Here is a 26988-nt window from a genome sequence, read left to right on the forward strand (position 1 = left end):
TAGTCCATTTGAATTATTGAGTTCTAAATTAATAATTTATACATATTTAGCATATTTCTTGAAACAAATATAGAATTTTGACCAAAATTACTAAATTTCGGTTGAACATAATGATAGAAATTAAACTACCGGGGGCTCGAAAGGAGTACTATCACTTTATCATTATTGAAGAAGAAAGAATACAACTTTATATAAATGACGAATGATTGAGGTTTGCTCAAGTAGTTGAGCACCTTCATCATCGATCTGGTCGGTTAAAAGTTTGAATCATGTTAAAGGATAAGTGAGAACATTATTGATTCTCCCACTCGTGAGAAAAAAAAACATAGATGTGGATAGATGACTCTTGTTGTGCTGCAATGGAGTAGTTATCAAATGTATGATGACGGTTAAGTTAAACAATATTTGTTTAATCCAATTCTACGTCCATACTAACATGTACTAGGGACTTAATTCATTTTGTAAGTATTTTAATGCTTTTTCTTTTCCTCAGGTATTTGACTTTACATGAAAATTAAGAAGAAAGAAAGCATTTTTTTTTTATATATAAGAACTTTCAAATATAAAAATGCATTGTTAACTGATTTTATCATAAAAATATTGTCGCTAACAATAACCATGAGATGATGACTCTTACTATATAAACAAAACATTATTACATTTAGAAGCAGAAAAGCTAATTGTTCAATAATATCAGTACGTAACTACTACTACTACTCTAAACATGGAAATCAGTCGGAGTAATGTTGGTGGCGGCAGCAATGACGGCCCTCTGTTCGACAGTTTTAGGACGGAACTGCTGTCTCCGGCTGCTCAGGCGGTGGTTGATCAGATTCAGTCATCATCTTCCGCGTCATGGAGGCTTAACGTTAGCGAATTTCATCTTCCAGAACAACGACGCTCCTCCGATCATCACTCCTTTAGTGTCCGTCGTCTCCTTCCCACTCCCAGTATGTATATGTAATACTCACTCTGCTCCAATTTATGTAACAAAATTCAAATTTCGAGTTTAATTTGGGCATGGTATCTTCAAATGAAAATACAGTCAATTATAAACTTGTTTGAATCTCGAAATTCAAAAAGTAAGTACTTGGTGGGTGAATCATATAATCAAATTCATTTTTCCAGTCTCGATATCTGTTCTATTGTGTGATTATTTACAGGGAAACAGGGTAAAATTGCGGAATATTACAAAAGGCAAGAAAGGCTTGTGGAAGGGTTCAATGAGATGGATACCATTAATGAATCTGGTTGTTTACCTGCAAGTCTAACTGAGGTTTGTTTGTTTCTTTCTCGTTAATTACTCGAGAAGGCGTAAATTAACTCGTTAACTTTTGCAATAATTGTGTACTTTATCAGGACGAAATGAAGCAGCTTGCTAAGAGTGAAAGGATGGCTATTCATTTATCAAACATGGCTAATGTAATCCTTTTCATCGCAAAAATATATGCATCTGTTCAGAGCAAATCATTGGCTGTTATAGCATCGACGTTGGATTCTCTCTTAGACCTCTTATCCGGGTTTATTCTGTGGTTTACTTCTCATGCCATGAAAAATCCAAATCAGTATCACTATCCTATTGGGAAAAAAAGGATGCAGCCTGTGGTGCGTGATCACACTCAGTTTAAGTCATTTGTTCTGTTGTTTTTGTAACTCATTCGTTGCTATTTCGTTCAGGGTATTATTGTTTTTGCATCTGTAATGGCAACACTAGGATTACAAATACTGTTCGAGTCTGCAAAAGAACTCATAAATCAGGTATGTCAATTGCTGAGAATGAATTTTGCACAGCAGTATGATCATAGAGTTTTGAATTTTGAATTCGTACTTCTAGAGGTCAATCGTTTAAATTTGTCCCTCGTTTTTGAAATACTACAATTTATAGGAAACGGAAGGGAAAAACAATAGGTTTTGGTACTTCTACTGTTGGATAGATATTGCAATTTCCCTAGCAATTGCATTACACTTGACTTGTTAACCTGCATTTGTTGTTTGGATGGTTCTATCTATGTGTATGAGATCAGTCTCGCCCTGAGATGGACCACGAGAAGGAAAAATGGACGATTGGGATTATGGTCTCGGTCACAGTAGTCAAGTTTCTGCTTATGGTCTACTGTCGAAGGTTCAAAAATGAAATCGTAAGAGCTTATGCCCAAGACCATTTCTTTGATGTCATAACCAACTCAGTTGGATTAGTGACTGCTGTCTTAGCAGTCCGATTCTACTGGTGGATCGATCCTACAGGAGCTATCATAGTGAGTTCACAATCACAAGTCACAACTTTCGATTAGTAGTAAGACATTGTTTCACACTGCTGATAATCATAAAAGTCTTTATATATACATTGTATTTTCAGATAGCTGTGTACACAATAAGCACATGGGCGAGGACAGTAGCAGAAAATGTCGGGTCACTCATAGGAAGAACAGCTCCACCAGATTTTCTTACGAAATTAACCTATCTTATATGGAATCATCATGAAGAGATCAAGCACATTGACACGGTTAGAGCATATACTTTTGGCGTAAATTACTTTGTGGAAGTTGATATAGTGTTGCCAGAGGACATGTTTTTGAATCAGGCACATAATATTGGTGAAACACTGCAAGAAAAACTGGAGCAACTCCCTGAAGTAGAGCGTGCTTTCGTCCATATAGACTTCGAGTTTACTCACAGGCCAGAACACAAAATCACAGTGTAATGACATACATACTAGTTGCATTAAGTACCTTTACTCAAAATAATATTCATGTTGAGTTGAATCTATGAATTATTCAAGATCATTGGCTTAGTCCAGATGAAAGAAATATTCTAGTTTAAGTTTCTCTGTTTGATGAGGTAACAATTTTATTAATGAAGCGGGCAATAAAAACGCTTGTAAACCAGAAGTATACCGAAAAACGAACGTTCAAATGTTTATTCAGATTCACATGTCTTAATCTTAATGAAAACAAATGAATCCGCAATCTTATTATAACAAAAGGAATATTATAGGTGCACCAAAAGGAATTATGGACAAAAGGCTTCTTTTACTCTTCTTTTTTTATCAAGATAAAGAATGTCATTTGAGATAGATCGTTTTTTTTTTTTTTTTTTTTTTTTTTTAGTTTAATTTCCAATCTGAAAAAGATTTGACCAAATTCTCTTAGATATGAACTAGAAACTAAAACTTTACCTAGATTTTATTTTTGTTTATGTTAGATATCCAATATATGAATGAGTCTTTTTAAAGTTCTGTAAACTTTTTCACTATTGTTTTATATATTACTGCTATGTTTTTTTTATTTTATGGTTTTCTTCGTTTAATACATGGTTTGATGCACTTGAGCGGATGACAGTCTCTCTATCTTTATGAAGCAGTGATAAGATTTGTGTATACTATACTCTCTTCAGACCCCACCTAATTTCACAAGATACGTTATCATTGTTGTTGAGTCTTTTTAAAGATTTACTTCTATATCCTTTTCATCACTCAACTTATTAGATTGAATCCTGACATAATTGTTCTTATATCTTTTTTCTTCCTAATTGTTGTTATTTCTTCTTTTCTTTTATAGTTTGATTATTTGACCTACACAATATCATATTTTTGACTCTTGAGCTATTATTCCAATAAATTTTTCTGACGTAAAGTCGGGTATTTGGTAAATACATTGTTTTCTTAATTTTAGAATCATAATTACTAATGAGTTGTTGGTGAGAATTACACAATTCTTTTTTTTATATTTTTTTTTTATCTTTATTAGCTTGTATAATTACAACCATAAATTATATTTTTAAAGTTATTTAGGAGTTACAAAATCCTACTAATTAAATGACAAAGAAGGAGATGTAATCGTGAGTTCAAGCTTTTGGAAAACGGTCACTGAGTCAGGTGGGTGAGATTTTTAAATAAATGAGTTTTTATTTTAATTTTTAATTTATCATGTAACAAGTTTAAAATATCATATTCTGAATATTTTATTTGATGTGTTAAATTCAGTTTCTCCATCTCTCCACAACTTTTCACCATTATGTTCCACCTCTTCCATGATCTCTATTTTTTCTAAATGCCATGTCTCCCATATCCTCCATAATCTTTTTTTGGGGTCGTTTGGTGACTGGATAAGAAATAAGTTATTTGTATATTAATTTTTATATAACTTAAACAATGCTTGATCGGATAGAAAGAAAATAAGTTATTCATTATAAATTCAGATGCAATTTACTAAGTCAAAACAAAGGGTTGAAAAAGCACCACAAGGAACATGAACAACGTCCTGACTAAACAAGAGTTTCTTCAATTTGGTCGAAAGTCTACTTGCATCACGAAAGACGATTTTTCACTATCTATTCAATTTAAAATGCTCACTTATGAAATCAAGCTAATAAAGTCAAAAACATTAATACAACGTTTGATTGACAAACCGCCGCATGACTAATACATGATTAAATGTATACATTATGAGGAAATATCCCCATTATTTTAAATTCACAAATTTTACGATATTTGATGTTTTAGTTTTAGGGGGTATGTTTGAGTACCCAAAAAAGTTTAAGGATAATTTTTGACAAAAAAATTAATAGAGGATATATATGTGTCATTCTCAATACATCAGGGGGTAGCTTTAGCCATTTTTTGTTCTTTTATGGGCCAAACAACTCAAATATATACTCACTCGTCCATTTATCTGTGTAAAGTCTTGCCACTCGCCGGAAGCGGGAGCATTAGCCCCAAAGCCCATGAATTAAGGACAACCCAAAACTCACCGGACATCGCCGGCTTCCTCCGCCGGCTATTTAGTTGACGGAAACTTCTTTTCTCCCATCGTTACTACTGTATTCAGTTACACCATTGCAGTACATTTTGATTTCAAAGTTTGTTAATATATAGTAATAATATGGGACAGCAATCGGTGCCGACACCTTCAGTTACTCTTCCATCTCTACCACCACCGTCGGCGAGTAGTTCTGAAAGTGGAGGAGGTTGTCAAGTTCGATGTGCTGGTTGTAAGATGATTTTGACAGTCGCTCCGGGACTGACAGAGTTTGTATGCCCTACTTGTCAATTGCCGCAGATGCTGCCTCCGGAACTCATGCCTCAGCAGCAGCGAAGCAGTGCCCTGGCTCATGGAATTGATCCTACCAAGATCCAGTTGCCCTGCGCTCACTGCAAAGCTATACTCAACGTCCCTCACGGCCTGTCTCGCTTCTCCTGCCCTCAATGTGGGATCGACCTTGCCGTTGATGTATCTAAGATTAGGCAATTTCTTCCTCAGTCGTCATCTCATCCTGCTGCTCTCCGTCCCCCTGCGCCACCTCTGCCTGAGGAAGAAGTCAATGAGGTTTTCAGTCAAAACTAATCTTCCCAACCCCATTATATTGTATTCTTAACAAAATAACCAAAATTTGAAGGCAATGTTTTTGAACTTTCCCACTTATGAGATTACATTGGGATTTCCAAAATCAGTCTTCGTTGTTCCTTTTCTGCCACGATGAGATTAGTACCTATTGGATGACTTTTATTTTATGTATTGCGCGTGGTTGCCAGTTTTACTTTAACCATACTAACTGTTTTTTTGTTGCTCTTAACCAAAATTTTCCACATAAAGCTAACCTCACCTGCCAAACAACCATATATTACAATTAGTTAGGTATAAAATTAAGTAGAGGGTTATTGACAAAGTTAGAAAGCCTGACATATCTGTTGGAGCATCTTATAAGGATTATGCTATGTAGAATCCTATGATAGAGAAGTTTGAGAAATATCTTGCATGGTGCCCAAAAAAGAAAACTTTCATAAGGAAAGAAGCTTTGAATCTTGATAGAGAGTAGGGCGGAGCTAGGAGGGTGCAAGGGATTCATCTGGATCCCTTTTCTTTTGGAAACGTATACTACATTGTACATACAAGGTTAAGACTATTCTTTAATATATAGTAGATGTTGAATCCCTTTGGCTTCTTTGTGTGTTTACTTTCTTTGTTTTGAATCTCCTTAGTGAAGATAGTGGCTCAACAACTTCTCTAACATACCAATCTATTACATATCGTTGATGTTCATCCATGTAAGTGTGGTGCAAAAGTTGGAAAGAATGCCGAGGAAGGTCTGATGAATTGAACATAGGAGGTGAAGAAGTATCCTTTAGTCAAGTGGGAGATCATGACATCTCCTAGGCTAGTGATAAGAGACTTGATGGTGTTCTATAAAGCATTACTTTGAATATGGAACATCATTGGAGAGTAAGTGATCTTTTGCTCATTTGGAAATTTTCCTCTCCCCCACTACTTTCTCAGCTGCCCCTATGATGTTCTTAGTAACACCCTCAGATGAATTGAAAGAAAAAAAAGTAAAATTCCCCCAAAGACTCTTCCTTGCATGCTATGACTTCCCTTTTGTTCCTTGATCATAGACCACCAGATACCCCTTACAACAACAATAACATACCCCATGAAATCCTACAAGTGGGGTCTGGGGAGGGTAGAGTGTCCGCAAACCATACCTCTATCTCGTGGAGGTAAGGAGACTGTTCCCGGAGGACCCTCGGCTCGAGTATTGACAGTGGAGAAACAAAACAACTAATAACATAACAATAACAACCACAAAATAATGCAATAAGCTAAACATAATCAACAACAAGTAATGGTGGAATCAGAAGCCAGGTTCTATTAGAAAACGGCTAAACCCCTCGAAAATCAAGACAACACTCCATACCTACTAACCTTTTACCCTAATACGCGATCTCCACACCCTCCTATCTAAGGCGCCATGTCCTCGGTAATCTGGAGCTGTGTCCTGTCTAATCACCTCTACCTAATACTTTCTTGGCCTACCTCATATGACTCTCTCTCTCTCTCTATATATATATATATATATAAACCCAAAAATCAAACCAAATACCCAATCAATCTAAACTTCTCGCCTCGGTCATAGATGTAGTCAAGGCACCCAAGGTAAGTTGACCAAATCCAGTGTGGATCCCACACCCACACCCCTATTGTGTCGACATGGTATCCTTCCTCTGGCACACAAATCCTTCCAATTTTTTTTTCTTTTTCCCTTTCACTATTGTGTTATCAAATGATCAGTTATCAATATTGTTCTTTGTAGGTCTAGTGATAGTTATTGTTTCCTCTAATCTAGATTCTAACAAGTAACAATGTATTTTTTTTATGGGAATCAATATGTACCCTGTGAGGCAAAATTCTTTGCTTTGACTACAGGTAAACAATTTCATTTCATAAACCAAAAGGACAAAAAAATCTGCCGTATACAAGAAGTATACCAAAAAGTAAAGAATCTACAAAAAGATATGGTTCTCTACAAAAGACACCCAATCCTCTATAGATGCCGGTAGCCTTATGTTGATGATACCCAGTCAGAAGGAAAAAATCGATTTCCGTATCCAACATCTATCTGGTTTATTAATGCCCAACAAATTATCTCTCGCACATTAGATCTCAACATTAGCTCATAAGAAACAAAAACAAAAATTACACATCAAATCAATTTAGCATTAACTTACAATAATTTTTTGTAGAGACCCAAACGGAAACAAAAGAAAAAATCAACCTTTTGGGAAAGAGGGGGATGCATGGAGAAACTGTGAAAACTCATGGAGGGTTGACAAAACTATGAACCGAATGCTGAAAATAAATAATACTCCCTCTCTTTCAAAAAGAATGACCTAGTTTCCTTTTTAGTCTGTTTAAAAAAGAATGACCCCTTTCTTTTTTGGCAACACTTTAACTTCAACTTTCCACGCAGCATAATTAGGCCACAAGATTAAAGGACATTTTGGTACATTTGACATAACTTTAATTTAGAACCACAAGATTAAAAAGTCTTCTTTTTTTTCTTAAACTCCTTTCCAAGTCAAACTAGATCATTCTTTTTGAAATGGGGGAGTAATGGACAACACTGTGTCAAAGAGGTTAACACCAAGACCAATGCAGATCAGGTGTACCGTGTACTGGAAACAGTTGAGCCTCACCATAACATTATTGATATTCAGCAAAAATCGATCAATAAGCACAGACTAATTTAGGGTTAACACTGCAACAACTTCTTGTTGAGGAATTTTATATCCTCTGCTTAAAATATCAAATAGTACAAGAATTAGTAACTGCAAAAAATAAAGACATAAGTGAGAGTAGAAATAGAAAAAAGAACCATAGAAATTGTACTATACAAAGAACAATCCACTAAAGAAGGAACAAAGAAGCAGAAGGAAAATGGGAAATAAAAAGGTAAACACGCGTCAATAAAAAGAGGAGAATTGAATTGAAGTGTATATAAGAGGAGAAAAGATATTCAGTACCAAAGACATATGTCCATGTATGATAAAAAAGTGTAAGGTTCAAGTGTGCAGTTTATAATACTTTTGGTACAATTGCCCAGTGCAATGTTCGTACATCCCCTTCGTAAATATTTGTTACTTTTGGTACAACTGTGCACTGCAGTGTTCATCCTCTCCTCATTTATATATAGTAGAAAAGTATAAATCTAAGTAGCATTTTCCGTATCACCAGAATAGTGTTCTAATGAGAAAGGTTGTGCTCAACAATTAGAACTTATGGAACAATTTTTGATGGAGCAGGCTCAATAATTACAAACTCTTCTGGTTAATTTTTTTTTTTTTTGAACTTGGTAACTTTACTCTTCTGGTTAATTATTTCTGCCGCTCTCTTCTGATCAGATGATGTGTATACACCAATCGACCTTAATTATCTCGTATAGGAAACTTTGTTCCATATTTTTCAGTTCTCAACATTGCATCGCGATGTTTCAGGTGGCCATTGAAGTAGAACGTGAAGAAGATGAAGGTGGCATGGCTGGAGAAACTTTTATGGACTATGTATGTTTTCTTTGCAATCTCAGCTTTTACTCCTAGTATTGTAATAGTGGGAGAAATATGTGTTTTGCCTTCAATTATTTTTATTATGTAAAATTCTGTAATGTTGGAGAAGAGAGAGTGGGAAAACACGATAAACCTGTGATAATGGCTGTAGAGAGTGGGATATTGGAGTAAAAGAGAGATGTATATGTTACTTTTGTTACAATGACTGACAACTTAGCAATGACTTTATTAACTGTTCGAATTTCTTTGCTAACCAGTTTAAGAAAGAGAGAGGTGATTGTAAGCCTATCATTGGAGAAACGTGTGATAACGTTTTGTGGATGCTAACTCCAACAATCCCCTCCTCTCTCTAAATGTGGTAGTTCATAATATCATCACTGATTATAACCTTTTGAGATTTTCATGTTAGTATGTTACAAGTTGATGGTTGATCCTCTTCATTCTTATTTTCTTGTCCTGTTTCAACACAGCGGCCTCCCAAGCTATCTATTGGACCTCCGCATCCTGATCCTATAGTGGAGACATCTTCCTTATCTGCAGTACAACCACCTGAACCCACCTATGATCTTACGATCAAAGAGGACTTGGAAAACTCAAAAACATTGTCCTGCCTGCAAATTGAGACATTGGTTTATGCTTGTCAGGTTGCTATTCTAACTCATGTTACTCAACTCGGTTAGTAGGCTCTTAGCTTATGGTTACTGTTTTCCTGTAACAGAGACACCTTCAGTTCCTTCCAAATGGTACTAGAGCAGGATTTTTTGTCGGTGATGGTGCTGGTGTGGGGAAAGGACGAACAATTGCTGGACTAATATGGGAGAATTGGCACCATGATAGAAGGAAAGCATTGTAAGTTCTCAAGTAAAATAAGTACATTGCTGTACTTACCACTTAAAAGATTGCATTATTGAATCTTAACCTATTCTAACATCCATTTAATGGCTGTCTCCTTGTTGCTAAAATGATGACTGTACTCCTAAAGGATCTGTTTTCTTCGTTTATGATCAAACACGTGATAGTTTCTAAAATTAAATCTGATTGTTTCCTCATAATGCTTTTCCCCAGGTGGATTTCTGTTGGTTCGGATTTGAAATTTGATGCAAGACGAGACATGGATGATGTGGGCGCTATGTGTGTAGAAGGTAGTTATTGAGAATCTTCAATATGGTCTCAGGTTAAATGCTGCATGCGATCTACCTATTCCTTTCTCTGTTTGTTTATGTTAGTTTGTGCTTTTGTGTTCTTTGATACTTACCCATTCCTTAAGCTTTAGAAGTTTAAGGGATATAAACTTCAAGCACCTTTTTGCTTTCTATGTTCTTGTTTTTGGGAACTGCAGAGATCAACTGATAACTCTGGGAGCCTCGATAGACGCTGCTGCGATGAGGTTTTAACTACTCTATTAGAATCTAAGAAAAAGAAATGCAGATAAGATGTTGACTTTGTAGTTTGGGACAGTCATGAATATCTTTCGATATATGTACTTGGGCTATTTGTAGTAAGTGGTCAAATTTGGTTATTTTGGGTCAATTCATGATGTACATGTACCACATTCTACTGTTTTCTATGAGTTGCTTTTGTTGGTGGAATGCTACTTAAGATTTTTCTGAGTTATCAACTGTAATGTATTTTATGGTGAAATCATGCATGGTTTTTTGATGTAATTTTTTTCTTTGATAAAGGTAACATGGTTTTTTATGCAATTTTTCCTTTTATCATTTCCTATTCCAAATGGTTAATGACTGAATCGATTTTGTAACTGGAAATCTATAACTTTCTCTTGTAGTGCATGCTTTGAACAAGCTACCTTATTCTAAGCTTGACTCGAAGTCTGTTGGCGTCAGGGAGGGAGTTGTTTTTTCAACATACAGCAGTCTGATAGCATCTTCGGAGAAAGGTCGGTCCCGTTTGCAGCAGCTTGTACAGTGGTGTGGGCCAGAATTTGATGGCCTCGTCATATTTGATGAGGTATAATTTCAAAAAAAATAATTTTCCTTTTGGACCAAGTTCAGTATAGTTTGCACCATGAATTGTATGTATCATTGTAATGGATTTTATCAGTTGTGCAAATTCTTGAAAGAAAGAGACATTCAATTTGTTGCACTTAGCTATACTTTTATTATTTATTTGTAGTGTCACAAGGCAAAAAATTTGGTCCCTGAAGCTGGGGGACAGCCAACTCGAACTGGTGAAGCTGTACTTGAAATCCAGGTTTGTTTTTCAAATTGAGTCATTGAATTTCGGTAAGATGTGGTTTCCACCCAAATTAAGTCATGGATCGCAAGTTGTCAAAAAAATATGCATCTTCTAAGTTAGTTAAATAAGAACAAGAAACATGTGTTATTTATATTTGAAAAGAGCAAGACTTATAAGTTAGGAAAGTTAATGCATATAATACAGTGGAAAGTAGTTAAGCTGGAGATTTGCACTCTCAAAAGCAAGTTAAGATCTCTTCCCTGCATTATATATATATTTTTTTGAAGTTGTGAACTTGGGATGTTTGCCAAGTAATGGTAAATTATATGGCTAATACTAGTTCCCAAATTTTTCCCAAATATATTTGTGGCCAAACGGGTAGGTGTAGTCGTGTTCTTCTTTTTGAATTTTGAATTTATAAGTTAGTTATACATTTACAAAAAATTAAAGCACCTAAATCAATTTCAGAAATTAAAGCATCCAAATCAATATTAATAAAAAACTAGAAAAAGAGCCACTTATATGAGAAAATAGTCACCAGAAAGATACACGATGATCCAACTTTTGCTAACATAATCATTGGCCGGACGGGTGGCATATATGGATAATAGCCGCCTGCCGGCAGTGGAAGCTCTTTGATTGTTTACCAAGATCGTAGAGGCTCTGATACCATATGAGAAATATAGGAGAAGAATATTATTGAATTGTTGTTTTTTCTACATTATTACATTGACACCCTATTTATAGACACTACAATACAATCCTTTACCAAGTAGGATACTATTTAGTAATCCTATTTCTATTCTTATTCCTATTCTAATAGGATTGTATAAACCTATTCCTATTCTAATAGGATTGTATAAACCTATTCCTATTCTAATAGGATTGTATAAACCTATTCATATTCTTACGGTTCTTGTGGGGAAAAACCATGGTGGATTGGGCATCAGAAACCTGAACCTGAAGCTCCTGAAGCTTCAGAGTAGGGATCTTAGATTTGAAATGGTTGTGGAGGTAAACCAGAAACTCCTTCAAATAGAGCCAAATAGTTCTACGAATTCTAAGTTGATTCTCACTAGCACCACAAAGATTTTTTTTTCAGTTTCAAAAAACATATTCTGTGTGGTGCTGATGAGGATCAACTTAGAATTCTTGGAACTATTTTGCTCTGCTTGAAGGAGTTTCTGGTTTACACAAACTAGAGAAAGAGCCACTTATACATAGTTAATGCAGTACCTAGTATGGAGGGTTTGAGATGATTCTGAGTGGATAAGTGGGCACACTGCCTACCACTTATCTGGGGATGTCTTTAGGTGCCAAAGCAAAGTCCAAGAATATCTGGAACACAGTGATTGAGAAGTGTGGAAAGAAGTTAACTAAGTGGATATCACAATATTTGTCAATAGGAGGTAGAGTCACTCTCATAAACTCAGTTCTGAATGCACTCCCAGCATATATGATGTCCATCGTGGACAAGCTTAGAAGGGATTTCCTTTGGCAAGGAAATGAGGACAAGAAAGTATTGCATCTAGACAAGGTTCTTGTGGGGAAAAAGCATGGTAGATTGGGCATCAGAAACCTGGAGCTTCAGAGTAAGGCTCTTAGATTGAAATGGTTGTGGAGGTACTCTCAAATACCTCAATCCTACTGGAGTAGCATTATCAAAGCAAAGTATGGTGAGGAGAACAAATGGAAGTTTAAAAGATCTTTTCCTCGATATTTATGGGCTGACCTAATATATTTCTTTAACATGTATAATATTTCTTGATCAGCTTGTGCCTGTTGGTATATATAGTTTGATGTTTTATTACTTAATGAATGGATTGATACAAAAACATACCCAGGGAAATCCCACAAAGTAAACATGAATGAAGGTTAGCTAAGCCTAGCATGAAAACTGCTCCGTCCTAACCTTAAGATACCCTTAGCTTTATGTTTTACCATATTATTCTAAAAACCTTGATCTAAGGTTTCCTCTTAATGAAATCCTCAAGTTATCTCAGCCTTTTGAGTGGTATAACCTCCAAGAGAAGCTAGAGAACACAATCTAGTCTGATCAACATTAACATCTGCATTACCCCATTTAGCATATTTATATACAGTAAAAGCTTGTCCTTTCTAATATGTTCGCATAATCATTGAATACAGTTGCTATGTTGGGTTTTATTTGAAGCAGACATTATTGGGTCATTATATCTGCTGGTCCTGATATCTGTTGCACATGAACAGCTATTACGATCGATCAAATTAATTTTACTTTTCTTGTTTTCTTGGTAAGTTATATTTATGAGCTAGTTGCATTTTGTATAACAGGCTCGTCTTCCTCAAGCTCGTGTTGTTTATTGTTCAGCAACTGGTGCTTCTGAGCCTCGCAATATGGCCTACATGGTTCGCCTTGGGCTTTGGGGAGCTGGAACTTCTTTTCTTAATTTCCGTGACTTCTTAGGTTAGCCTTCTGATTGCTAAAATTAACTGTTTCTTAGCATAGTTCTTTTTATTTTAAAAAATACATTGATCAGTAAGCAAGATACATTATAAAATGAACAGAAAAACCAGCACTAAAGAGGTGCTAACCAGCACTAAGTAGGTGCTTGGATTCTTAGCATATATTTATCTATGCTTCTTATTATTAATAGTCTGATCATGAAGTTACAAGTAGCTGAGTCATCTCACTTTCAGTGACTTCTAAAAGTTAATTTTATTCTAATGTACTAAATGCTTACGTATTACTCATATAGCGGTACAAGAAGCAAGAGGAAAGGTAGCAACTTGATGATAATACATGAGTGGTTGTGTTATGCTGTGGTAGAGTATTGATTGCTTTATCTGCATGTACAAATATTGAAGTTCATACTTGTCTGCTTATGTGGCTAGTGGGAATATCATAGTTGAAACTAAACATTGTGGTCATTTCAGCAATTCCTTGTGAAGGAGGTGAAAAAGTATATCATCGTCATTACTTGTTTAGAGAGCTATTAATCTAGTGCTTCACTAGGAGTCTAGGCTTGTGTTCATACTTTAGTATGATTGAGCTTAAGCTTTTTCAACTCAAAAAATGGAGGTATTGGCTTCTCATTGTTCTGTTTTTTGGACAAGGCATACATGGGGAATTTTAATTTCACTTTTCCTCCATTTGAATGCATGAGACAAAGACTATAAATATAAATATGTATAAGTAGATGTTCCAGAATTAACTAAAATTTGAATTGTGTTTGAAGTAAGAGAAGAAGAGAGAAGGAAATTTGGGGAATTAGTTGCTTAATTATTCCCTCAAGCTATTGGGTTTAAATAACCTTTACAAGGAGTACTATATAAGGAAAGAGAATAAATGGAATAGTTACATTCCTACAAAATCTCGTAGAATTTGGGAAGCTTTCTCTAATTACATAATATCTGCATTTGCCATATTTCTCTATTTACATATCATACGCTCCTAGCGAGCCACAAATATAGTCAATTCTGGATCCTCAAAGTAATTATGTGAAGCCACGCAAGCTGGTGCTTTTAGTTTTCTAAACTCGTTACTATGCAACCAGACTCAGGCTTCTGCCTAATGAAATGACAATCTATTTCTATGTGCTTCGTCCTTAAATAAAACTTTTGGTTTGAATCAATATGCAGAGCAAATTAAATTCATTGGTTAAACTCCGTAAGTCTTCAATTCTTGTCAGGTGCTCCATATTGGGGACCAAATTAATTGGAAAAAGGCGACTCTCATTCCAGTTTATTTGTGGACCAGAAATGGCTTCAAAATAACCAATATCAGCCTCAGTATAAGCAATTGTTCCTCCTTAGCACCACAAAACATTAGTGTGTCTATCACATATTGAAGATGAGTGATCTCTAAACTGCTCTCACTATCTTTGGCTACTTCAAATCCCTGGATCCGACCTCCCCTCTTAGCAATATTTAACATCTTGTTTAGACCCTCCATTGCTATGATAAACATAAAAAGGGATAAAGGATTCCCTTGTCTAATCCCTGTGTGTGCACTGAAAAAGCCTTCTGGAGGAGCCCCCATTAGTAAGGATGGAGAATTTCATAATAGAGATGCTGAATTTAATCCAGTTGATCCACTTCTCCTCAAAACTCATTTGTCTCAACATACTAACAATGAACTCCAATTGACATCATCATAAGCTTTCTTAATATTAATTTTACATAAAATGCCAGGTTTTCCTTGTGAGATTCTGGAGTCAATTGCTTCATACTTCATAGTTATCAACACTGCATCCATTATCTGCCCGCCTTTAGTGAAAGCCATTTGTTGTTTGTTCACCACCCTCTTCAATCTCTCTGTCAGGACCTTAGAAATCAGCTTGTAAAAGCTTTCAATCAATATGGTCGGACTAAAGTCTTTGAGCTCCTTTTCCCCTGTCATCTTGGGAATCAAGGCAATGTACGTTGCATTAAAACTTTTTTGAAACAGTTCATTTGAATGAAAATTGTGAAAAGCCTCCATTATGTCTTTCTTTAGGAACTCCCAACATTTTAAAATAGAACCCCATTGCATAACCATCAGGGCAGGGGCTTTGTCTATAGCACACATCTTCAAGCTTTCACATGCCTCTTGTTCTTCAAAATTAGCTTGTAATGCCTCCTTTTCAATATCTGTGCTAGTTGGGTGGTTGCTAATATTTTCAGTGGGTCTCCATTCTTCAGCTTCTGTGTGCAACTTCTTGTAGAAAAAAGGGATCTCCTCTTTGATTCGGTTAGGCTCAACTATAGTCTCTTCATGTACTACAATTTGGTCAATGTGATTATATCTCTGGTGAGCATTAGCAGTTTGGTGGAAAAATTTGGTGGTTCTGTCCCTCTCCCTCAGTCATAAATCCCTTGATCTCTCCATCTTTAGGCCACTTTTCATTCTTCAGACATCCTTCATATTCCATGAACGAATTGTCTTTCTTAGCAATTTCCTCCTCTGTCAATGCTCTATTCTCCAAACAAGAGTCTAGTTCAATCATCTGGCTAAGCAATTTATTCTTTTGAAGTTTCAGATTCCCCTACTCCATTCTTTTAGCTTTCCTTTGAGGGCTTTGAGTTTACAGGCTAGAATCTAATCTGGTTTCCCAGAAAAGGCAAAATCATTCCCGCAGTTACCAACTCTTATCAACAAAACCTTCTGAGTTTAACCACCAATTTTCAAATTTAAAATATGACTTAGATTGTTCCCAATGTCAATAGAAGAGAGCAATTGGAACATGATTTGAAATCACTCTCTGTAAAGTAGATTGCTTCATGTTGTTGAACTGGTTATTCAATTCCCTGGAAACCATTATCCTGTCTATTCTAGAGGCAGTGGTGTGATTGCCTCCTTTAAACCAAGTATAAGTACCACCATCTAACTGTAAAATCAATGAGCTCCATATCCTCTATACAGTCTGAAACTTCCTCCATAGCTCCAGTTGTCCTAATGCAGTCCCTTTTTACAGAGGGGAATCTACATACATTAAAGTCACCACAGATATCCCAAGGCCCCTCCATGAGACCCCTGACATGAACTAATTCTTCTCATACCAATCTTCTTTCCAATTTGCTATTAGGAGCACAAACACTAGTGATATGACATTCAGAATCACTTAACTAGGCCTTGAAATTACAAGATAATGTGTAAGCTCGAACCTGTAAGATCTCCCCTTCCCATAGTCCCAAAGTAAAATAATGCCACCTCTGGTTCCACTAGCTTCAAGACATGCACTTCTGATCCATATCCCTGCCCAAATTTACTTGATGATATCCTGCACATTATCCTCTAGTTTTGTTTCTTGGAGGCAAACTATGTCTGCCTTCCAATCTTGAACTAAACTCTGCACAATTCTCCTCTGCCCCAAGTGATTTAACCCCCCTAATTTTCCACAATATTAAGCTTCATGGGACAGATTGTAGACTCCCCTTCTCCTTAGATCTATCGCCATTACTTTTGAATTTAACATCAAAGGTGATCAGATTCTTTAACTCTTGTGTGCCTGTAAACCTGGTTCTTTAAATATCCGTTGTTTGCTCCATTCTTCTCGTTTGGCTACATGCATCAATCTGCTTGAGAAGCTCAAGTGCTTCCTCGCCATGACCTGAAAGTCTACTCCAAACATCTTGTGTTGAGTAAATTTTTCTGAACCCATGCTGTAGCCTTCATCTCCTTATCAAGTAGAGATTCCTGGTGATGAACAAGAAGAGGTTTGCCCTCTTAAACATCCTAGATTTCCCTAGTGCTTAGCCATCCCCAACTGTAAATTCTATTCTCTCCCATTTTTGTGCAGAAAACTGTCTAGTTGGATCTGAAAGTAAGAAGGGTTGGTAGCTATCACAGAAGGTGGTAACTGAGGATGGGTTAGCAATGTAAGGGTTGAATTTCCGGCTGGAACCACCGATAAAGATGTTCTGCACTCCTATGAAGTAGGAGAGAAAAAATCTTGGGAAGATTGCCTGAGAACATTCCAAAATTGTTAGGTCATACTTCATAGGTGAGAATTTTTATTGATCTCTGATATTTTTTACAAGTTTCAGTTTTGTTGCTCCTCTTTGCTTGGCCACTTGCTTTTAGTAGTCGGTCAACACAATTTTCCCTTTGAAATTTGACTTTTTAACATATTGAAGAACTCATTCGGCATTACTATTGGAGTGTTCTCTATAAAGTCTATTTATGAGAAGCTTCTGGTTAGGGAGGAGTATACTTTCCCATATAATGCCGTATGGTTTCCAGAGGTGCCGAGGAAGGTGTGCTGCACTTGACTTGCTTCTAGAGGGGTGATTTTGACAGAGGAAAATCTTTGAAAGTGGAAGGTTGTCTGCGCCAGTTGGTGCTACATGTGTAAGGAGAAAGGTGAGGACATGAATCATCTTTTGCTACACCACAGATTGACTATGAGGTTATGGTGGGATATGCTCACGTGGTTTGACTCTTCATGGGTAATGCCAAACACGGTAAGAGAGTTGATCTCCAGTTCAAAGAGCATGAGAAGAACGAGAAGTCAGAGGGCATGGACTATGGTTCCACTTGTGCTAATGTGGGTTGTATGGAGAGAGAAATAAGAGAGCTTTTGAAGGTGTAGAGCCGAGTTTTTCTCAGTTGATTGTATATAGGATTGTGTGGAACTTGTAGAGAATCATATCATTTTGTAAATTCTCTACTTTTTGGTGTATCTCTTGTGTACAACCGTTATGGCCATGTTTATGAATGAGAATACTTTAACTTGATAAAAAAAATGACTGAGATCTCAATGATTAAGATTAAGACCTTTATTAAATGCAAACAAATGAGACTTAAGAGTTTGTTAGAGATCTTAATTATTCAGATATATTCAGACCCTCAAGTGATTGTAAAATTAGAAGAACAACACACTTAATGATTAAAATCTGATTGATTAGGTTTAGATCTAAAAAACTTATAGACTTAGTGCCCATTTGAATTGGCTTATTTTAAGTGCTGTTAAGACAAAATAACTTTTAAGCACTTTTGTAGTGTTTGGGTAAAATAAAAGGTGCTTCTAAGCAATTGTTTTTAAAGCCAAAAATAAGTCACAAGTCAAAAGTTAAAATTCCTAACTTATGGTTTTTAGCTGATAAGCCAAAAACTATAAGCTCATCCAAACAGACTCTTAATGATTAAGATGTGAATGATTAATAGTAAGAAAAAAAACAAATGAGGCCTAAGACTGCCTTCTATGATTTTTTTTCTTAAGTCCTATTTTAATATGTTGTGGTTTAAACTGTAGATGTCTTAAAAACTCTGAAGCTGATGTTGTTTTGACCCCTTTTTCTCTTTGGAAATTACAGGTGCTATGGAGAAAGGTGGTGTGGGGGCACTTGAACTTGTTGCCATGGACATGAAAACAAGGTTTCTTCTGGGCTATCTATGTCTAAGTGATCAAGTCAATCTATCTATATACTATTAACCTCTTGATGTCTTAGGGGTATGTATGTGTGTCGTACACTTAGCTACAAAGGTGCAGAGTTTGAAGTAGTTGAAGTACCTTTAGAGGCCAAGATGCAGGTATGATATTTTTTTTATTGGATGATGATTGGTAAAATGTGGTTTCTTGCTCACATTGGTCCAGAATGAAATCACACTAATGCTACAAGGTGGGAGAAATTGTATCCGTCTTCCTAAATTGCAGTGGCAGAATAGTGTCAGACTTGGGTGGTTTAGATGCCTTGCGTTAGAGCTTTGTATTCCTCTAATGGGAGCATATCTCCCCATATAGAGTCTTTATTCGATCTGGCTTGATTCTGATGTCATTTACTTGCTTTGTGTTTCTTAATAGGATAATTTCCTGGAGGGTCCATAATTTTATGGGTCCTTGAAAGAGAACAAAAGTAACAATGTATTTGATCTTTTACCGTGCAGTCAATTTTTTTTCTTGATATGTCAACTAAATATGCAGTTGGTGTTTTGATACTTCATTGTCTGTTTTGTGCTTTAAACGGGAAAAGTGCTTTTTAACCTCTTTAGCTTATTCATGGGCGGAGAGATATGAAGAATTGAAATTGCCAAAATATTCTGCCTCTTTCTTCATGAATTGTGATTGTAATTTTTCACTTTAAGCTTCATTATGCCTGATTTTTCGAATATTTTTAAGGGAGTATGTGCTACTTTTTTGGTGCATACCCCTGACCATAATGAAAATCTTCCTTTATGTTGATTACCAAATATTCTTATTTTTCTGTTTGTGCATTTTGTCCATTTGACTCTCATTATTTTATGTTTTCAGGACTTGTATAAAAAGGCTGCTGAATTCTGGGCGGAGCTTAGAGTGGAATTGCTGTCAGCTGGTGCATTTCTCACTGATGATAAGCCCTCTTCTAATCAGCTCTGGAGACTTTACTGGGCTAATCATCAGGTTTAAGATCTCCATGTTTTGTGGCTCAAAAGCTACTTTATGCAAACAATGTCTTTATTATGTTATAAGAGACATACATCTCAGTTACCTCCTTTTTTTCTGTTCTAAAATGTAGCGCTTCTTTAGACACTTGTGTATCTCCGCTAAGGTGCCTGCAGTAGTTAGAATCGCAAAGGAAGCATTGACTGAAGGTAAATGTGTGGTCGTAGGCCTTCAAAGCACTGGAGAGGCAAGAACTGAGGAAGCTGTTTCGAAATATGTAAGTCACATGTCTTGCATCATGTTTGTTATCTCTGTATTTACATGTATCTACATTTTCTGAAATACTTCTTGTATTCAGGTTTGGAAATAAGCCAAGTGACATGAAAATTGTGTTCCTTAACCTATTTCCTTCTGTTTCTTGAATCTTGATAGGGTCTTGAACTTGATGATTTTGTTTCTGGACCTCGTGAGTTGTTACTTAAATTTGTAGAAGAGAATTATCCATTGCCTGAAGAACCTGAACCACTTCCTGGTATGTGCATCTATAATTGCTTTGTGTATCTTCCTCCAATGGCCGCCAGTTTGCTTACTTTCTAATTCATGCATAGATGAAAGTGTCAAAGAGCTTCAGCGAAAGAGACACTCTGCAACACCTGGTGTATCATTTAGAGGGAGAGTGAGAAAAGTTGCTAAATGGCAAACGGGTGATCAGATGAGTGATGAGGAATCAGATAGTAAATTTCTAATCCTTAAATTCTGTTTTTTTCCTGTGTCAATTATGCCTTTCTCTTTCAATTGGGTAATTTGGTGTTGGCAGTAGTTTGCTATGTATCATGTTTTGCAGTTCAACTAATGATTAATTTCCAATGAATTTCTTGCAATTGAAGAAATTTTGGGAAACAACTTCCTTCCATGTCCAAAATTGATGTTTCCATACTATATATATGCTAAAACTTTCCAGATTCAGTACTGATACTAGGGTGGTGGTGGCGGTGGCGGTGGTTATCATTCATGCATTTAATATCTTATAGTATGTATGCATGCAGCATGTGTAGTCTATAAGCTTTGTGTTTATCTTTGAAATGTCAAGACCTCTCGATCTTCTTGAAACCCTCTGGTTGTACATGATATATTTTTAGATTGAACTTTACTTGACAATTTTGTAATCACAGGATTCACTACTAGTGAAGGTTCCATAGACATAATATTTCTTCCCTCTTTATTAGTTAAGGTGTTTAAATTGGATTATCTATTGAAGTTGTCCCGAATTCTCTTAGCATTGTTATTATTTTTGAGTAAAATACATGATGCTTCATAGAGTTTGCTCTTGGCATTTTTCTCGTTGCTGAATTCTTTTTACTAAGTACAGCTGATTCCGAATATGAATCTACCGAGTCCGATGACGATGAATTTCAGATCTGTGATGTTTGTAGTTCGGAGGAGGTACTAGTCTCTGATTATTGGCGCTTCTATTTCTGTTGGTGTGTTTGGTTCTTTTGTATTGATCTTCCAACTGCTATTGGTGGCCATCCAATTAGGAGAGGAAAAAATTGCTCCAGTGTTCCTGTTGTAGCCAACTTATACATCCAGCATGTTTAGTTCCACCTGTTACAGAGTCAGTTTCTGCGGATTGGTGTTGCCATTCTTGCAAGGAAAAGACAGATGAATATATACAAGCAAGACATGCCTATGTTGCGGAACTATCCAAAAGGTGGAACATGTGAAAATGTGGTTCTTGTCTGATTGTGTTCACTTTTTTGCTTCATCATAGATCATCTCAGTCAGTGTTTGTGGAAGGTTCAATACTAACCACCTGTGTGATGTTAAGGTATGAAGGAGCTCTGGAGAGAAGGTCCAAAATTTTGGATATAATTCGTTCTTTGGATCTTCCAAACAATCCGTTGGATGATATTATCGATCAGGTTCTTCCCTATTCTTTATTTGGAAATCCCTCTCTATGTGTTGATTCTGGGTGCTCTGTGTACCTTAAAAAATGTTAAATATGGTTAAACAGAATAGTACAAAGATTGTACCTGGTTACATCCCCTAAAACCAAAAAGGAATCCCGACTTTCTATACACTGTAACAGGGTTTCAGCATCATTAACCTAATCCATTTTACCACCGGTCCACCCCAACAGGAGACCAAAAAAACAGAGTCAGATTTAATCCGTTTTACACCCCAACAGACAGTGCCATCTTGTCTATATCAAAACACGTTCCTTTTCTTTCCCTCCATAGACACCACCATATACATGCTGGTGTTATGATCCATGTGGTCTTCACTACTTTTTGCAGTCCTACTCCAGCACATAGGGTGTTCAGTGTACTTTTCCCGAATATTGTGTTGTTTAAAGTAAAAAATAGTAGGCAGTGGTTCTCTTTATGGCTTCATATAGGTATTTGCACTTTAATTTGGAGATAGGTACTTTGACAGGCTTTTCAACTCCATAAAAGAAGGGAAGAAACACAGCCTTTTAATTTAAATGATTATGACTAGACAAATTCGTCAATCTTGTTGAAAAATAAACTAGGTTCATCTCAAGTACATGAATTAAGTAAATTCATGTATTGGGAAATTTATGAGGATGCATCTATGATTTTGTTCATGAAGTAGCCAACGTAAAAAGTTTTGAACTAGATTAGGTGCTGCTAGAAAAGTTCTGTAGATGCCTATGTATGATAGCCATTTATGTAAGCAAGTTGGTGAAGTAAAGAAGAATTACTTCCCCACTTGTCTTCAAAGAGAATTTGAGTGATTTGAGCGTCCTTCCCTCCCCAAATGTCTATATTTGGTATCAGAGACATTTGTCTTGAGGGACCTTTGCAGAATCCCAATTTGCAAAGATTTGAAAGAATGAATCTTCAAATGGAAAATGAATATGACTGAGATTTGCTACTACAGCTATGAGGATGTTGAGCTAGAGAAGCACCATCTTGAAGAAACTTTTTTGGTTGGTGGAATAACCAAGATTTCAAAAGTTATTCTGAAGAATTTTGCTGATGACAAGGAGCCCAACAAGAGTGTCAACCCTGTTGAAGTAGTTGCACGACAACGAATCTTGAATAGAGAGGTAACAAATGATATTGCTGCCATGAGAAAGATGAACATGAAAATCTACACTCTATCTGTCAAAGGATTAAGGAAGAGATGTCTCATAAGGAAAAGATGAAGATTATGACAACAATGATAATGATGAGGAGAAGATATGAAGAAGATTTGAAGGATGGTCGGTCATTGCAAGAGTTATTTGATCTTTAAATTTACAATTTAATTTTGTGGTTGTTGTTGATGAGCCAAGGATTTGGACATCATGGCCATAGATGAACTTCAGAGTTATTTGATCTTTGAATTTATGATTTAATTTGCGGTTGTTGTTGATGAGCCAGGATTTGGACATAATGGCCATATATGAACTTATTGGATGTTTGCAATGAAGAAAGATCAATCTTCAAAGAAGTCAGAACAAGCTTTGCAATCAAAGTTTTCTTTGAAGAAGACTCCCCATCAAAGAGGCCATGAACATGGATGAGATAGAGAAAAATCTAAGAAAGAAATCGAGCTCAAATTTTCGAAGTCACAAGACCAAGTTGTGGATGCCTTTACAAGCCTTAAAGATTGGCGTCTTCCAAAAGACTTTTGGAGTGATGAATCTAGTTTAAAGTGGGGTTGTTGAAAAAATAAACTAGATTGCATATATGATTTTGTTCATGAACTAAGGAAGATAAATAATTTAGAATTAATTTAGGTACATGTACTAGACTAGGTACATGCTAAAAGAGTAATATAAATACCTAGGCATTATAGCCATTTTGTGTAAGCAATTTAAGTGAAGTAAAGAAGAATCATTTCCTCACTTGTCTTCAACGAAAGATATGATTGATGGAGAGTGCTCCTCCTCCCTATTTATCCAACAAATCTCACCTCTTTGGCAAAAGAAAGTATGAGTGAAGTGTATGCTACTTTATTAAAATGATGAACATTAGGCTCTTTTAGACATTTTGCATGTTTATTCTTCAATATACTTAAAAACCTCTCAATCATACAAGGCTCTTTCCTCCTCGCTTCTCCACAACCACACCCATATGCAACATCACATCCCTCTTCAAGCTCCTATAGCATGCACCGTCCTTACTCCTTATAGCCACCAGAACCAGCCCACCTCCAGCTCTCCTATCCCCAAACTAATGTAGCGACCTTTGGTCTCCCTACTCCACTCTTCTGGCATGCCTTCCTCATCTTCACTCTCTTTTGCCCTTATCCTCCTCCCTTTTTTCCGGTACGTCTCGTAGCTCCTATTATCCACCTTACTACTCAACCTACATCTTAAAGGAGAAAGGGTTAAATTTACAACTTTACTATTTAAAACAGTAAGTTTATTTTTGGCCTTCGTTATGCTTTCTGAACAAAGGACTCAAAGACAAGTTCTTTTTAACCTGAAAAAAGATTCTTTGCACCCAGCTGCAACTTTCGAGGCTTTGCAAGATTTTCCACATTTGCACCCAACCAAGTGCCTATTATATAATCACAGATTTACATATTTCAAGTCTTATGCAGCTTGGGGGCCCAGAGAAAGTGGCAGAAATAACAGGGAGAAAAGGCATGCTTGTGAGGGCCGCTAATGGAAAAGGTGTCACCTATCAGGCGCGAAATACGTGAGTTTGCGATGTTTAAATCAAATTATAGGTCGTTTTTTCTCATAATGGCTGAGCAATTTTTTCTTGCTTCAGGAAGGATGTAAGCATGGAAATGGTCAATATACATGAGAAACAGCTCTTCATGGAAGGGAAGAAGCTGGTAGCTATAATATCTGAAGCTGGATCAGCTGGTGTTTCTCTGCAAGCTGATAGAAGGGCTTTAAACCAGGTAGCTTTTTGTTTTTTTGTTTTCATCATTTGCTGCATGGAGCAAAAGATATCATCTCTTATATGTATATATGTGTGTGTGGAAATGTAGGGCATTAAACCAGGTAGCTTTTTGTTTTTTTGTTTTCATCATTTACTGCATGGAGCAAAAGATATCATCTCTTATATGTATATATGTGTGTGTGGAAATGTATGGCATTAAACCAGGTAGCTTTTTGTTTTCATCATTTACTGCATGGAGCAAAAGATATCATCTCTCTTATGTATATATGTGTGTGTGGAAATGTATGGCATTAAACCAGGTAGCTTTTTGTTTTCATCATTTACTGCATGGAGCAAAAGATATCATCTCTTATATGTATATATGTGTGTGTGGAAATGTAGTAGACATACTCTTTTCTATATATATCTTCCGATCCTGAATGGATGAGCTGCTCTTGATAGTTTTCTGATTATGCCGTTTGAATTCCTTGCCTTGTGTCAGAGAAGAAGGGTCCATTTGACTCTGGAGTTACCTTGGAGTGCTGATCGGGCAATTCAGCAGTTTGGAAGAACTCATCGCTCTAATCAAGCTTCTGCACCCGAGTATAAGTAGGTACCGTGTCTGGTTACATGTGAATAATGGTTGTGCTATATGATGGCAAACCTGGTTTATACAAATTACCATTGTAACTATTTGATGGCGTACCTGGAGTGTTACAAGTTGCCATTAAATATGCTTTTCATACTTGCCAGAAATTAATTTCCCTGTATAAATCACTTGTTTCATATTTTGCACATATGATATTTTTCTCTTCCTCAATATACAGGCTACTATTTACTAATCTTGGTGGCGAACGGCGGTTTGCATCCGTTGTTGCCAAGAGACTTGAATCACTTGGGGCATTGACTCAGGGAGATCGTCGGTGAGTGCGTTATTGCTTAGCATATGTTGGAAGTGTGATTATGATAACATGCAAAGTGACGGCTCTTTTCAATGCTCTTGATATATTGCAGAGCTGGACCATCTCTTAGTGCTTATAACTACGATAGTTCCTATGGGAAAAGAGCCCTTGTGATGTTGTATAGAGGGATCATGGAGCAGGTGTCTATGCCTTTTGCTTGATACTATCATTTCTTACTTGTATTCCATTCTTTTCCCACTTTAGCATGTATGTGTACAAGTGAGAATTCAACATGCTATATGGTTTGCAGGATCCTTTTCCACTTGTACCACCAGGTTGTTCTGCTGATATACCAGATGCTATACAGGATTTTATTTTGAAGGGGAAAGCTGCACTTGTTTCTGTTGGAATAATAAGAGACTCGGTTCTTGGTACGACGTTTTACCTTTTTAAATGAATCAATTTAAAGAATTATTAATGTAGCAAAATGTATGCTAGCATAAGAATTTTATCAGGGCCATCTAAGTCATCACAGTTTCTCGATCAATTATCTAGACTGTGGCAAACTTCTTTAACCAAGAAAAAAGGAAGTGTAAAGGATGTCCTGTTAAACCATTCGATAAAAACATAATGGCTACTTGCTCATTGGATCTGCCTGCTATATATGAAGTTCTTTCGGCCTTCAATTGGATTAGTAAGGTACGGTCTAGTCTTCTAGTCCACTTTCTTGTACTCCCTCTGTCCACTTTTACTTGTCGACTATACTAAAAATAGATGACCACTTTTACTTGTCCAGTTGAAAACCAAGAGATAATTTGTCACAAGCATCAGGTCCAGATGGATACACAATGGGTTTTTTTTGTTAATTGCTGGGAGATAGTGAAGGGGGATTTGATGTCTACTATGCAAAACTTTCACTCCCAGGAGTTTTTTGAAAAGAGCTTTAATGCAACATATATAGCTCTCATCCCAAAAAAGAGTGGTGCAAAGGAATTGAGAGACTTTAGACCAATCAGTTTAATTGGAAGTGTATACAAGTTGATTGCAAAGATTCTCACAGAAAGATTGAAGAAAGTGATGCACAAGCTAGTAGATACTCAACAAATGGCCTTCCTAAGAGGAAGGCAAATAACTGATGCAATCTTAATTGCCAATGAGTGTCTAGACTCGAGAGTGAAGGAAAAGTCCCCAGGAGTCATTTGCAAACTGGACATAGAGAAAGCATATGATCATGTCAATTGGAGCTTCCTACTTGAAATCATGCAGAGAATGGGCTTTGGATTGAAATGGATCAGATGGATAAAGTTTTGTATAAGCACTGTTAAATTCTCAATACTGATAAATGGATCTCCTGAAGGTTTCTTTCCATTAGACAGAGGACTAAG

At 36.3% G+C, this 26988-nt stretch overlaps 2 protein-coding genes across 2 annotated transcripts in view; both read left to right on the plus strand.

The window, feature by feature from the left end:
* The first annotated feature begins 572 nt into the window (after positions 1 to 572).
* Positions 573 to 2764, plus strand: LOC125821278 (metal tolerance protein 9-like). Its single transcript, XM_049500694.1, has 6 exons — positions 573 to 950; positions 1164 to 1276; positions 1360 to 1605; positions 1678 to 1758; positions 2025 to 2255; positions 2357 to 2764. Exons 1-6 carry the CDS (start codon positions 725 to 727, stop codon positions 2699 to 2701), a joined length of 1242 nt encoding a protein of 413 aa, XP_049356651.1. The 5' UTR covers positions 573 to 724; the 3' UTR covers positions 2702 to 2764.
* Positions 2765 to 4681: 1917 nt separating this feature from the next.
* LOC125821259 (protein FORGETTER 1) overlaps positions 4682 to 26988 on the plus strand; it is a 35842-nt gene continuing 13535 nt past the window's right edge. Inside the window, exons 1-23 of the mRNA XM_049500676.1 lie at positions 4682 to 5324; positions 8768 to 8833; positions 9307 to 9480; positions 9555 to 9685; positions 9902 to 9978; positions 10623 to 10804; positions 10970 to 11047; positions 13346 to 13478; positions 18809 to 18869; positions 18944 to 19025; positions 19744 to 19872; positions 19988 to 20131; positions 20287 to 20386; positions 20463 to 20588; positions 21224 to 21297; positions 21393 to 21565; positions 21683 to 21776; positions 24412 to 24509; positions 24585 to 24720; positions 25204 to 25310; positions 25529 to 25624; positions 25716 to 25803; positions 25914 to 26034. Of these exons, the coding sequence (XP_049356633.1) occupies positions 4881 to 5324; positions 8768 to 8833; positions 9307 to 9480; positions 9555 to 9685; positions 9902 to 9978; positions 10623 to 10804; positions 10970 to 11047; positions 13346 to 13478; positions 18809 to 18869; positions 18944 to 19025; positions 19744 to 19872; positions 19988 to 20131; positions 20287 to 20386; positions 20463 to 20588; positions 21224 to 21297; positions 21393 to 21565; positions 21683 to 21776; positions 24412 to 24509; positions 24585 to 24720; positions 25204 to 25310; positions 25529 to 25624; positions 25716 to 25803; positions 25914 to 26034 (2914 nt within the window). The 5' untranslated portion in view covers positions 4682 to 4880. The remainder of the gene's footprint in view (positions 5325 to 8767; positions 8834 to 9306; positions 9481 to 9554; positions 9686 to 9901; positions 9979 to 10622; positions 10805 to 10969; positions 11048 to 13345; positions 13479 to 18808; positions 18870 to 18943; positions 19026 to 19743; positions 19873 to 19987; positions 20132 to 20286; positions 20387 to 20462; positions 20589 to 21223; positions 21298 to 21392; positions 21566 to 21682; positions 21777 to 24411; positions 24510 to 24584; positions 24721 to 25203; positions 25311 to 25528; positions 25625 to 25715; positions 25804 to 25913; positions 26035 to 26988) is intronic.

This window comes from Solanum verrucosum, unplaced genomic scaffold (genome assembly GCF_900185275.1).
Source record: "Solanum verrucosum unplaced genomic scaffold, falcon-dt-bn FXZP01000222.1, whole genome shotgun sequence".
NCBI lineage: Eukaryota > Viridiplantae > Streptophyta > Magnoliopsida > Solanales > Solanaceae > Solanum > Solanum verrucosum.